Source organism: Hyperolius riggenbachi, chromosome 6, assembly GCF_040937935.1.
Source record: "Hyperolius riggenbachi isolate aHypRig1 chromosome 6, aHypRig1.pri, whole genome shotgun sequence".
Taxonomy (NCBI): Eukaryota; Metazoa; Chordata; class Amphibia; order Anura; family Hyperoliidae; genus Hyperolius; species Hyperolius riggenbachi.
In genome coordinates this window covers 70,444,214-70,458,324 of record NC_090651.1, presented here as the reverse complement: position 1 = coordinate 70,458,324, position 14,111 = coordinate 70,444,214, and the positions used below count along the sequence as shown (strand labels likewise).

The 14,111-nt window shown below is 43.6% G+C and overlaps 1 protein-coding gene across 7 annotated transcripts in view; it reads right to left on the bottom strand.

Annotated features, from left to right (window-relative positions):
• The window catches only part of ST3GAL3 (ST3 beta-galactoside alpha-2,3-sialyltransferase 3), a 516,482-nt gene that overhangs the window by 384,591 nt on the left and 117,780 nt on the right, over positions 1 to 14,111 (bottom strand). For all 7 annotated transcript variants that reach the window (XM_068239478.1, XM_068239477.1, XM_068239482.1 and 4 more), the window contains exon 2: positions 3,514 to 3,658. In XM_068239478.1, coding sequence (XP_068095579.1) covers positions 3,514 to 3,634 — 121 coding nt within the window. In that variant the 5' untranslated portion in view covers positions 3,635 to 3,658. The remainder of the gene's footprint in view (positions 1 to 3,513; positions 3,659 to 14,111) is intronic.

Below are 14,111 nucleotides of genomic sequence, written 5' to 3'. Positions count from 1 at the left end.
TAGGAGGCGTGGTCTTTAAAAGTATGTGTGGCTGCTTATTTCACTACCCCCATTACACTGCCACTCATTATACTGCCTCCTAAGCCCCTAATTTAGTGCTTCTTGTTACAGTACCACCTATTATAATGTGCTCTGTTATACTTACCATCGATGGGGGAAAATGCCAAGGAACCCCTGCAGAGTACTCAAGGAACCCTGGTTGAGAAAGCCTGACTTAGACAGTGATTTTGCCGTCTAACAGTCGCCGCTCGGAGACTGAAGGCAGGGCGGAGTTTCGAAGCCCCCCCCCCCCCGAGCAGAAGATGCACGCACAGCCTGCGCGTGATCTCCTGCAAAACAGAGCTCCAGGACTTTACGCCATAAGGCGGTCCTGGGTCTGCCGCGGCCATCGGCGTGACGCGGTCGGCTACAGGTTAAAGAGAACCCGAGGTGGGTTTGAAGAATATTATCTGCATACAGAGGCTGGATCTGCCTATACAGCCCAGCCTCTGTTGCTATCCCAAACCCCCCTAAGGTCCCCCTGCACTCTGCAATCCCTCATAAATCACAGCCACGCTGCTGACAAACAGCTTGTCAGAGCTGGCTGTGTTTATCTCTATAGTGTCAGTCTGCTGCTCTCCCCGCCTCCTGCAGAACTCCAGTCCCCGCCTGCATCCCTTCCCTCCCTGCTGATTGGAGGGAAGGGACGGGGGCAGGGACCGGAGCTATGCAGGAGGCGGGGAAGCAGCTGAGACTGACACTACAGATGTAAACACAGCCTCACAGCACGGCTGTGATTTATGAGGGATTGCAGAGTGCAGGGGGACCTTAGTGGGGTTTGGGATAGCAACAGAGGCTGGGCTGTATATGCAGACCCAGCCCCTGTATGCAGATAACATTCTTTAAACACACCTCGGGTTCTCTTTAAAGGACAACCGAGGTGACATGTGAAATGATGAGATAGACATGTGTATGTACAGCGCCAAGCACACAAATAACTAGGCTGTGTTCCTTTTTTTCTTTCTCAGCCTGAAAGAATTAAAAATCAGGTATGCAAATTACAGTTTCTGTCCGAGTCGAGACCGGGTCGGACTGGGTCCGACTATAGCATAACTCTCACTGATTAGTAATTACAGCCATAAAACACTAAATGGCTTCTGAGAGCAGGAAAGAGATAAAAAGGTCAATAATTCATAGATTTTGAGTTCTGGCATACTTCAATGAAGGTGTCATTGAGCACAGACAATGAAACAGTAAAAACTGGAAAAAAAAAAAAAAAAAACTTAAAAACTAGATTTAAATATAAAATAAAACTGTGGTATATCTAAAAAAAAAATAAGTCATTTTTAGGAGATGAAGGATGAATACAATTGTTTTTCTCACCTCAGATGTCCTTTAAAGGTCAACTGAAATTAGAGGGATATAGAGGCTGCCATATTTTTTTCCTTTTACGCAAAACCAGTTGCCTTGCAGCCCTGCTGATCTATGCGATTACTGTTTTGAATGTGGTAAATCAAATACCCAGGGTTCCCCCAAGTAAGCAAACAGTGTAGTGTTTTTTAACCTCCCAAAACATAGCTCAGTATGCTTTACAATCTAGGCACTATGGACTCTGGTCTGGATATACATTTATATAGACACATACATACAAGAGGGGGGGGGGGGGGCTGGAGAGAGATATAAGAGTGTAATTCTGACAATCTCCATATCTAGAAGCTGTTATAGACATGTTGGCCTGTGTAATGCGAACATCAGCAGCAGGTACAAATCAGTAAAGGGTGCTTATGATTGGACCTTCACCCTTAAAGGGGTTCTGTTTATCTTTTTAAAAACAAAAACTAAAACAATTACACCGATGCCGACGGCGGGGAACGGAGCATCGGAGGAGGATGGCACGGGACATTCCGGCTGCAGGGGGCCGATAGAAGCCCCAGGTAAGTCGCAGTTTTTGTTTTTAAAAAGGTAAACAGAACCCCTTTAAGTGATCATCAGTATCCCTAATGTGTACCTGTACAAAACCAGCAGCAACTGTGTTCAATCAGTACCACCACAGAGAGTACCATGTAGTAGGAGTCACTTACAGCTGGATTCTTACCTCCAGTAAGTACTAAATATATATTTTAAATGAGAATGTGCACCAGAAACACTTCTAGTAGGCCTTCAGGAACCTCAGTTATAGAATCTGCACTCATCCTAACATCACTCTACCCACTCTGTATTATAAAAGCTAGCTGAAGGCTCTTTTATATGCAATTCCAATGCGATATTAAAAAGTCCTGCATGCTGCTGCTTTTCCTGTGTTTTATCATTGTGTTGCTAGCATCCAGTAAAAATCATAATCGCAACTCAGAAATGGAATCGCATTGCTATGTTCAGTGTAAAATAGAACTTGCTATTATGTTAAAGGGCTATAAAATACGGTACATGCTCGATATCAGATTCATGCAGGTTTTAAAGCGGACCTGAACTCAGAACTTCCTCTTTGCTCTAAAAGATACAAAACAGCATAATAACCTTTAAACCAAAAACATTTCTTTGACACAGCTGATAGAAATCCTAAAATAAATCAGCACAGTTTCTACTTCCTGATTCATGGAAGCAGAAATATTTTTAGCAGCAAGTGCTTTCAAATGAACTTATCTGCCGTGGCAGTCATGTGACACAGTGGAGAGATCAGATTACAACTTGTGATGATTAGACACAAATGAGGGGGAATTAAACAGAGGAGGCTAAACTCTCTAAATACATACACAGTGCATTTCTCTATGTTCTCCTTCTGGTCTGTGTAAGAGTTCAGGTCCACTTTAAGTCAGACAATGGTGGCTACCATCAGACATTCAATGGAAAAGCTAAAGACTTGTCACTTACAACTTAGCATATAACGGCTGTGCTTCAACGTGAAGGATTGTGACACAGTTAAACGGCGTCACATGGTCATTATGTAAAACATAATGTAGTGATGTGCACCAGGCCTAAATGAATTTCCATCATTTGGGTGTTACTGCAGCCATGAAGAAATAGTGTCAAGTAACATATTTAGGAAACCTTATGCCTAGTACACCCAAACCAATATTAATTTCCTGTTCAACAAACAATATGATCAAAAGATCAGATTGTCTGAGAATTGGAAGCAAATTCTTCTGCAGACATTGGAAACAACTGGTAAATGGTTGGGTTTTTTGGCTGTTGAGTTATCAGACATGCCAGCAATCTTGCTCTATCATGCACAATGCACTGTGTGCATGTACAAGCAATTGCTCCATGTAAGGCGACCGGAACCAGAATCTGCATGAACAAAAGATTGGCGGGAGGGCCATTTTACACATGTACAACTGATTTTACATTCCCATTCGTTTGATTACTGATCTGGCACCTAAATGAAAAGAATGATAGTCTGAAAGGCTAGCATGGATATACCCGTGTGTACTAGCCCTTGACTCAGCGATAAAGGGAAAGTTGTGGACAAAGTTGTGGCAGAAGCTTAGTGACCGGTGAAGGTGGAGCAAGAGTGGGTTAACAAGAGAAAGGACTTACGTGAATCTTCCCAGCGCAGGAGGTGGAGCTTCCAGGCAGAGTAGTAGAGAAAGCCTAACACTAAGAAGAGGCAGAGAGCCAGCAGCAAGTTCCTCATGAACACCAGAACTCCCATCTTCATAGCATTGTCGCACTCCTACATGACCTGCACCAAACACAAATAGCATCTTAGCAGGCAAATCACTTCTGCACAAACCAAAACTGTGTGAGAGAAAATAGAAGATAGAAAACTTTTTTTTCATCATGCATATTATCGGAGACCCTCTGTCTACAATAGTGAGTAATTGTATGAAGATTACAGGAACACTGCTGAGATGTGTAGGACATTGCCTCCCGTGGCAAATTACAGGGGGCCAGAGGTAGGGCAGGGATGCTGTTCTGGTGACAGCAGTGACACACAGCATCAACTGAGGGCTCTTACCTAGCACCATACTCCTCTTGTCCCAACCCACACAAAAGTCTCAACTGTTTGCACTGGCTAAATGGTTGCAGCAATATGGTTTGAACATATATGATGTTAACCAACTGCTTTAGCAATTCTGGAAAGTGCATACTGAGTAAAACACAAGTACAGGTGAAGTAAACGCTGATATAGTAAACCTCTAGACATAGTAAACCCAGTCCTCAGGTTCTAGCAAAATGCATCTGTATAAATACAGGTAGTCCCCGGTTAACGAACGAGATAGGGACTGTAGGTTAGTTCGTAATCTGAATCTGTTCTTAAGTCGGAACACTGTGCCATCTCTATCCCCTGTACCTCTTCTGTGCCCTCCCCCTTGTGCCTCCAGTGTCCCCCTCTGTGTCACCTCTGCCCTCTGTACCTGCTTATACAAGTTTAAAAGCCATTTTTTCTTTGAATTTTTTAAAGTAAATTTTCTCAAAAACTACAAGTCCAATTTGAAAAAAAATGTTTTGACTTGTTCCCATGGAAACACAGAATCCACCGTTCATATTGGCAGGGCATTTGTAAGTCAGGGACTACCTGTATACAATATAAGACCAATTCGGATATAGTAATCTTTAAATTACTTTTCCTGGTTCCTTGGGGTTTACTATAAAGGGATTCTATTGTACCAGAGCAACCAAAATTCAAATAAGGCAAGATTGAGACATAAAGTGTACCCGATGCGGTTTGTAATATGTGTCTCCTTAATCTGCTGACAGGCCCCCGCCTCCCCCAGTGTACCTCGCTAGACCCCTGGCCACCGGCATAACGCCCCTTCCCTGCCTCTAAGAGCCTTTTTTCATGGGATCAGTGAATAATGGCGCACAGCGCCTATGCATAGAAATGGCGCCGCATTAAGATACGCTTATCGCTATTTATCGTTAGTACTGCATAATAATGGCGCACAGGGAAAACAGAGGAAAAACGGCACACACTAACGTTATTTATCAATAGTGGCACACACTAACTTTATTTATCAATAGTGGCACACACTAACGTTATTTATCAATAGTGGCACACACTAACGTTATTTATCAATAGTGCCATTCATTTGCTAAACAGCAGACGTTATTTAACTGCAAAACGGTGAATGGATTTAATGTAACACTGTCAAGGTTAGGGTTAGGCACCACCAGGGGGGTGGTTAGGGTTAGGCACCACCAGGGGGGTGGTTAGGGTTAGGCACCACTGGGGGTGGGTCTTAGAGTTAGGCACCACCAGGGGGGTGGTTAAGGTTAGGCACCACCGGGGGGTTTAGGGGTTAGGGATAGGTACAGAGAGGGTTCTGTGTGTTAACGCTAAATAACAATAAGGCTTTAACGCTAAATAACAATAAGGCTTTAACGTTAAATAGCAATAAGCGGCAAACGGATTAGCGGCAACACTGTGCGCCATTATTCACAGGCGCCATTTTCAGATGGATGCTTTTTTCATTGGCTCTGTGTGCCTATTCCCTACTTCTCCCAAGCCCCTTGCACGTCAATCACCTCTCTGTGCCTCTTGGAGGATGCTGCATTTGCAGCATCATGATTCCAAGGATCACAAAAGCAAAACTAGAAGAAAACGGAAGGTAGGAGCAGTGGGGAGAGGGGATAACGGACACTACCTGATCCAGCCCCCTTCCCAGATCAGATAATATGCCTTTTTTTTTATTTCTATAACCAGCTTGGGTTTTCTTTAAGCTACATACACAGCCTGGGATGATTGTGCCCCAAACTATTGTTCCCAGTTGTTTTGGGTGACTGCTTAGAAACTATGAATGCATAGACAAGCAACTTGGTTATTTGCTGCACAGACAGTTCTATTCTACATAGCTGAGAAGACAAGCCGGTTGTGCTCCGATGCGGGAAAAACAATAGTGTAAGCCAAGGATTTGTGGCAAATGCTAAATGGGAAGCAACCATAGAGATGAGTGAACACGATGTTTCTTGCTCACTCACCGCCTCCAGCTACAGCCATCCCCACATCACTGTAGTGTTCTTCACTCTCCATGAAGGACAGATCAGGGAACAGGCAGGCAACAGCACAGTGATTAGCACATGGGGGTGGAGGCATTTACAGCAGCCAACAGAGATGACTGAGTGGCTGCAGAGTCAGTCTTATTGCCACTAAACAGGGATCAGAGGATACAAGGAATGTTTAAAATAAGTTTCCAGCTTGTTTAATTAAACAGTCTTCCCGGCATAAAACAAGATGGATCTCGACACTGGTAAAGTAAAGCGATGAACAGGTAATGTCTTCCATGGCAGTCAGAAGGTTAATGGCTCTGTTATAATCTTGATGCTCTTTGCAAAGAACCTCATAGTAGATATTACAGCAAGACACATAGGTAGGACATGACTGGCACACCCAGCAAGGGAGTTTTATGAGGCTGTATTTATAGCAGAATGATGGTCAGACATTGATTGAAGACGAAATGGGGGTATACAATACAGGCTATACAGGGTTCGGGTGGTTACACAATACAACTACATCAGGTGTTAAGTGCAATCATCTGCTATGTCATGTACCAGAAAGTTAATACTTATTGGCATTGGGTAAATCAAGTTGACAATAATTACTTTACAACCTTGTTTTGCACATCATAAGACATTGTGCAGGACATCTAGATGATCATATCATGTCATGCCATATTGATTATTCCTATTTCCAGAAACTTATCTTATCAGAAGGGAGGATACTGACTAGTACAGTTACTCATTCAAGTTTCCAATATTCCTTGGTCTGAACCACATTTATTTCTTGTATTTATAAAGCACCAACATATTACGCAGCGCTCGACATTAGTTAAGGTTACAGACAATATTTAGGGGTGACATACAGAAATAAGACAATACAGGAATAAAAGAAAACCAGATCACGCAGCACAGTATGAGTACAAGGTAATGGTTAGTCAGTCACTGGATGGGAGCATGGAGATTAGGCAATTAAGTTCACTCAGATCCATAGGATGGGGAGCCGCTGAGGTGGAGCGATAAACTACTACTACCACATGAACTACTTCTAGCGTGCACATGTTTCACACATGATATCATTTTGTCTCATTTAGCACTACAAACCTTCATACTGCCGTTCCGCGAATGCTTTGAAAATAATTAAAAAAAAAACCTTGAGAATCCCCATAAGCAGATGGACTAGTTCAAAACCTGTCATTAAGATGTTTAAAGCTGGCAGCTTAAATGACCTACTGTAAGTAACAGCTACCCGTATATTCCGGCATATAAGACGACTGGGCGTATAAGACGAGCCCCCAACTTTTCCAGTTGAAATGTAGAGTTTTTTTATGTACTCGCCATATAAGACTACCCCTCTTCCAACGCACACCAAATAAAAATTTAAAAAACATCATATACTGGTGCTATGTATGAACAGATACTGGTGCTGTACTGTATGTGGTATCCAGTATATAACACTATACAGGGGACTGACTGGTTGGATTGGTGAGCTCTCCTTCTCCTTAAGCGGATTGGTCAGCTCTGTCTGCCTGTTTATCAGAGCAGTATGGAAGAATAGATCGCGCTGTGCCCATAAAACACACTTCTTTCACCTGTCTGGCCCACGCTTGTATCCTATTTACCCCCTTCTCCACCTCTCAGATCTTGCACAAGTGCACCTGTGCAGCTTCACTACAGTTCTCAGCAGCAAGATCTGAGAGCCGGTAACAGGATAGGGCGTATCACCCGGCATCAATGACATCCAGCGTATAAGACGACCCCTGACTTTTCAGATTTTCAAGGGTCAAAAAGTAGTCTTATACGCCTGAATATACAGTACATTAAAAAAAAAAGATATTTTCAACTCATTGTAGTCGGGGGTAGATGTACAACTTTGTATGTATGGTGAACATATTGTATTTTACAGTTGTTCTAGTTGTCCTTTACAATCATACCAAGGACCAAACAGAAAATACAGAAACTCATCCATGCAGTTCATCAGTTCCCCACAGACTTAATTAAGTTAACGGTGTGCTCAATAAAGCAGGTCTGAAAGGATGGAATCTATTCCTCTGTGACACTTAACAGGACACTGAATGATAGCAAAGATTACTATTATTGCTGCTTTGCCTGTGGGGCAGTTTGAGAAGATCATGCCAAAGAAAATTGTAGTAAATTGTGACTGGGGAACTATGAATGAAGGAGATTCTATAAAACAAGAATAGACCAGTAAGTGCTGTATGGTTACCATAGTGACCTTATACAGGGGAATATCTGGATAATATAGCTCTTATGGCAAATACTGAAATTGCCCCTGTATAGGTAGTGAGAGATGTCCCCCAGTATAAGTAGCTTCCTAGTTTAGGTGGTGAGAGGTGCCCCCAATATAAGAAGCCCCTAGTATAGGTAGTGATGCATCCCCCAGTATAGCAGTGCAGCATGAGGGATGAGGGGGCAGGCATGGTGCCCACGGTGCTGTGGTGCCCATGGCATGAGCCATGCCTGTACCCCTCTAGATATTCCCCTGACCTTATAGGGAACCCGAAGTGAGAGGGATATGGAGGCTGCCATATTTATTTCCTTGTAAACAATGCCAGTTGCCTGGCAGCCCTGTTGAGCTTCTGGCATAAGTAGTGAATCAAAACCCTGGAACAAGCATATGGCTAATCCAGTAAAACCTGTGATTAGAGACATCACAGACTTACAATGTCATTTAACCCTTTTTAATGCTTTGTTGGACTATGACCGACATAGGCATTTTCCCCTATAGCACCAATGTCGGACATAGTCCATTACAGGAAAATGTGGGTATCACTAGTTGGCACTCTTCCCGATAAAATCCACAACACTGTATTTTGGCCGATCTTAGAGGCAGCACTGACAGATCTGATCCGGCCTCAGCGTCTCGCTATGTGGATCAAAGTGTCGAACGCTTTGATAACAGGCAGTGCAGCATAATAACGACATTACACAGGCGCTTGGGTAATGATGAAATTACGCAGGCGCTTGTGCAAAGGGCTACAGCGCAAAGAGCTTACAGCGTACGAGCCGGCACTGGCCTGCCACTAATAACAAGGTCACCTACTCGCTCTAGTATTATGAATTACAGACCCTCTGGTCCACTGCCGCCAGTCCGGACCCACGTGCCTTCAGCACTCCAGAAAAAAATAGGTGTTTGGGGGGATGTGGGTGATCAGGAAAAAGTATTAAAAAAGCATTAAAAATTCCCATCTATTTCCAGTACACTACAACTGCATTGTTAGAACAGGTGGGACGCTATGTAAAATGTACATATAAACAATGCAATTATTTGCAAATCATATTTTTAGTTGGAAAAGCTACAAAGACAACATGCTTAATGTTCCAACTAAAACATATTACTGTACATGTTCATTATAAATTTGATACCAGCAACATGTTTTAAGCTGGGACAGAGGCATATTTACCATTGTCTTCCATAATATCTACTCTCAACACTCTCTAATCGTTTTGGAACTGAAAAGACCAATTGCTCTAATTTTAACAGTGAAATGTCCAATTCTTGCCTAATGAAGGCTTTCAGCTGCTCATCAGTTCAGAGCCTCTTTTGTTGTACAATTCATTTCATCTTGTGCCAAATGTTTTCAATGGGTGTCAGGCCTGGACTGCAGGCAGGCCAGTGTAACAGCAGATTCTTACTACTGAGACATGCTGAGGTAATATGTGCTGCATACAGTTTTGCTTTGCCTTAATGGAATAAGACATCTCAGCACGTGTTGCTCCAAAACCTGTATTTTTTTTTTATCAGCGTTAAGACACCTTTCTTGATGTGAAGCTACCCATGCCATGTACACTAATGCACCCCTACACCATTATGGAAGCTAGCTTTTGAACTCTGGTCTAAAGAGAATAAGGTTCATCCTATCAGCGTAAAGGATATGACGTCCAGGATTTTCCAAAAAGAATTTCATATTTTGATGCCAATAACCACAGGACATTTTGCACTTTGCCGAAAAAATAAGGTATAAAGAATGTGGTTGCGTTTCTGGAACATGTGTGTATATGGTTTCTTCTTTGCATAGCCAAAATTTTACTTGAATCCTTTGAGGCAGCAAAGAAGTGCATTCACGGATAATGGTATTCAGAAATGTTCCTGAGCCCATGATGTTTCCACTACAGAATGGTCTATATACTTGTTTGTTTGTTTTTAAGAGAATTTTTATTGAGTTTTATACATACAAACAGTACAAACAGTAAATAACCCCAACCCCCCCACCCCACCCCTCAAAACCCCACGTAAAAGGGCTCAAATCTACATTGACATAGTATATTTTGTACATTGCTAACATGTTTCAACATACTATGTTCCAGTACGATGTGATCCATAGATGTATAAGAAAATAAACCAATCACCGAGACATATACCTATCGTAGCTTATCCATTTATTAGAACTCACAGATATATATCTGAAACACCTTTTCACCTCAAAGGGTTTTTCTGCTCAAAAAACCAGAGCAGTTTTCACCCATCAGCGCTCCTTCCATTCATTCACCTATAACTTTATTACTACTTATTACAGCGAAACAATCTATATCTTGTTTTTTTTGCCACTGTATAGGCTTTCTTTGGGGGGTACTTTTTGCTAAAAATTATTTTCTTCTAACTCAGTTTTAATAAGAAGAATAAGAAAAAAATTGAAAAAAAACATTTCTCAGTTTTCCGCCATTATATTTTCAAAATGAAACATGCTACCGTAATTAAAACCCACACATTTTATTTTCCCGTTTGTATCGTTTATTGCAACGTTTAAACTTTTTCCCTAGTACAATGTATGGCGCCAATATTTCATTCGGAAATAAAGGTGCATTTTTTAAGTTTTGCGTCTATCCCCAATTACAGGCCCATAATTTATAAAGTAATTGTAGTATACAGTTTTTGTATACATATTAAAAAAGTTCAGTCCCTAAGGTAACTATTTATGTATTTTTTTTTAATTTTGTAAAAAAAAATTTATTAAAAAAAAAAGGTAACTTTAGGGGAGTGTGGAAGGTCAGGGGTTAATAATAATAATAAAAAAGGTAACTAGGGATAATAAACTGAAAAAAAGGGGGATGTAATATTACAATTTGGCCACAAGATGTCCTCAGTAGTGACTTCAGCTCCGTACTGTTTGTACGGAAACGGAAGCACTACGCATACGGAATGAATGAATGGCCGAGCCGTCTGTATAGACGGCTGCAGCCATTCACACGGGGAATTAGATCAATGAATGGGATTTGTTTTCCCATTCATTGATCTAGCGGCGGGCGATCGGCAGTAATGAGCGGCGGTACCGAGCGCGGGGGGGGGGGGGGGGGGGGGGCGTGGCGGGAGGGACGTAGTACCTACGTCCCTGCACAGAGTTATGGCAGTTTGCAAGGACGTAGTTACTCGTCCCGGGGGAGGGGAAATGGTTAATGTCCAGGTCCGGTATTACTGTCTCTGAGTTCTCTACCCATGCACCCCACACCTTATCAAATTTCCCAGGATGCCCCCTCACCTGATACGTCAGATTGTATAGTGGCAAATTTAAGTTAACCAAGTTTTTAAAATCGCCAATGGAAGGGATTTTAGTTTGTTTCCATTTAAGCATTATACATTTTCTGGCATAAAAGAACACGATGCGCAGGAACAACTTCTTGTATTTGTTGCAAGTAAGATTGTCAATAATACCAAGTAGCATAGCTTTGTAAGAGAACTCAACAGGGCGACCCATGACCTTTGTTAAAAGGTTAACTACTTCAGTCCAAAAATTACAAATTTCCCTGAATTCCCAAATACAGTGAATAAAGTTAGCATCCAGGCGTCCACATTTAAAGCACCTTGAACTGACATATGAGCCTATCCTAGCTAACCTGACCGGTGTATAGTATGCCTGGTGGAACCATTTAATTTGAATTAGTTTGTCTTGTGCACTAATGACAGATGACATGTAGTGCATTTCAAATTCCCCCCAATCAGCTTCAGTGAAAGAATATATATCTGATTGCCATTTGAGTTTAGTACTTTCATATCTATGGTAACCACTTTTTGTGCAGAGAATGGAGTAGTATCTGGATATCTGCTTAGATGTATCTTTGTTCAGCATAAGAAGCTCAAGTTCTGAGGGTCTCGACCCTAACACCAGAGGTTCCAAGCTGGACCCTTATCGCATCGCGAAGCTGAAAATATTGGAAGACTGAATGACGTGGAAGCCCATATTCACTTCTGAGACGTGCAAAAGTCTTAAGGTCCCCTGCCACAAAAATATGATTAATATATTTAAATCCGTATTTAAAGATAACCTAAAGTAAAAAAAAAAAAAAAAGAGATAAACTCACCTGGGGCTTCCCTCAGCCCCCTGCAGACGATCGGTGCCCTCGCAGCTCCGCTCCGCTCCGATGCCTCTGCACCCGCCGGCGATCACTTCCGGTTTGGCCGTCACCGGCCGACAGGCATGGGAACGCGAGTGATTGTTCGCGTTCCCAGCCTGTATATCGCCCCCTATGCTGCTATTGCGAGCAGGAGGCCGCAATAGCAGCATAGGGGGCGATATACAGGCTGGGAACGCGAACAATCACTCGCGTTCCCATGCCTGTCGGCCGGTGACGGCCGAACCGGAAGTCGTCGCCGGCGGGTCCAGAAGCATCGGACCGGAGCTGCGAGGGCACCGATCGCCTGCAGGGGGCTGAGGGAAGCCCCAGGTGAGTTCATCTCATTTTTTTTTTTTTGCCTTTAGGTTCACTTTAACCACTTCCGGATTCTCGGTGCGTATATGTACGCCCCTGAAGCCTGAAGTGTATTCCATGGAAACCGTTCCATGTCAGTTCACGGAGGGTGTCTCCGTGAACACCCTGCGAGCCGATCGGCGGCTCGCAGGGTAAATGTAAACACACGGGGAAGATCTTCCCCGGTGTTTACATGTATACGGCGCTGCTGCGGAGAAAGGAGATCGGTGATCCCTGGCCTCTGATTGGCCGGGGATCGCCGGCATCTGATAGGCTAAAGCCTATCCCATCAGGCGCAGGACGGAAATCCGTCCTGCGCCGCTCACAGGGGGAGGGAGAGGGAGGGAAGGGGAAGGAGGCCAGGAAGCGCTGCGGAGGGGGGCTTTGAAGAGCCCCCCCCGCAAGCGCAAGCAGCCGGCGGCGAAAAGACCCCCCCCAGCATGAACATCCCCCTAGTGGGGAAAAAAGGGGGGAAGTCTGATCGGCCTGGCTGCAACCTGATCTGTGCTGTGGGCTGGAGAGCCCACGCAGCACAGATCAGCACAACATTTCATGGTATAGCAGTGGTTAAGCCAAAACTGAACATTTTCAAATTCAAAAAGTTCTGGCAAGCGAGGATTGGCCCATAAGGGGGTGCTTGGAGAAACTGTGCCGTTCGTTTTTTGGTTGAAAATGATGTCCTTGCGCCTCGTTTTCCTCAAAAGTACCAGTTCATGTGTTCTGCGTGCTTTAGCCCATTCGTTATACGATTCATCAGCAGATGCTGTTTAGCCTTCAAAAGTTTAGATTCCGTAATATTATGTGAGGCTTGATTATTCTGTCTAATGATTGATAATGAGGCCCTGAATGCCCCACGTAATACGGCTTTACCTGCATCCCAACATAGCCCAAAATCTGTGGAGCCTATATTTTCTATCCAAAAATGATCCATAGCCTCCACACAAGGGTTTAGAACTGTTTGATTCTCCAGCCTCCACGAACCCATTCTCCAGCAACCGTTTTGTTGTTTGAGGCAACAAATTTCGCATAACATGGGGGAATGGTCGGATATACCATGGGGTAGGTATTTAATTTTCTCAATCATAGGGAGTAAGTCATGAGTCCCGAAGCACATATCTATGCGTGACATTGATTTAAATTTAAGTATTCTCTACTGTCAGGTAAGCGGCATCACCAAACGTCTGTAAAGGCTCATACACACGCCGCAACCGCCGCAACCACGTGGCACGCGCGTGTTGCGGCGACAGGTCGCCCGTGTGTATGACGCGCACGCGCCCCGAACAGTCGCCCGTTGGAGCTGTCGCCAGGCGTTTGACATGTTCAATCGCCGGCTACAGCTGTCGCCGGAACTGTCGCTAGTCCAGTGTGTGTATGCAGGCGAGCGACAGGAGACCTACGCGAGTGAATGGAGCATCCGGCCGGGGGATGCTCCACTCACAAACAGCAATTCTGTGTATGGCATGCACCAATGGGGGAAACAATCCAAAAAGGTT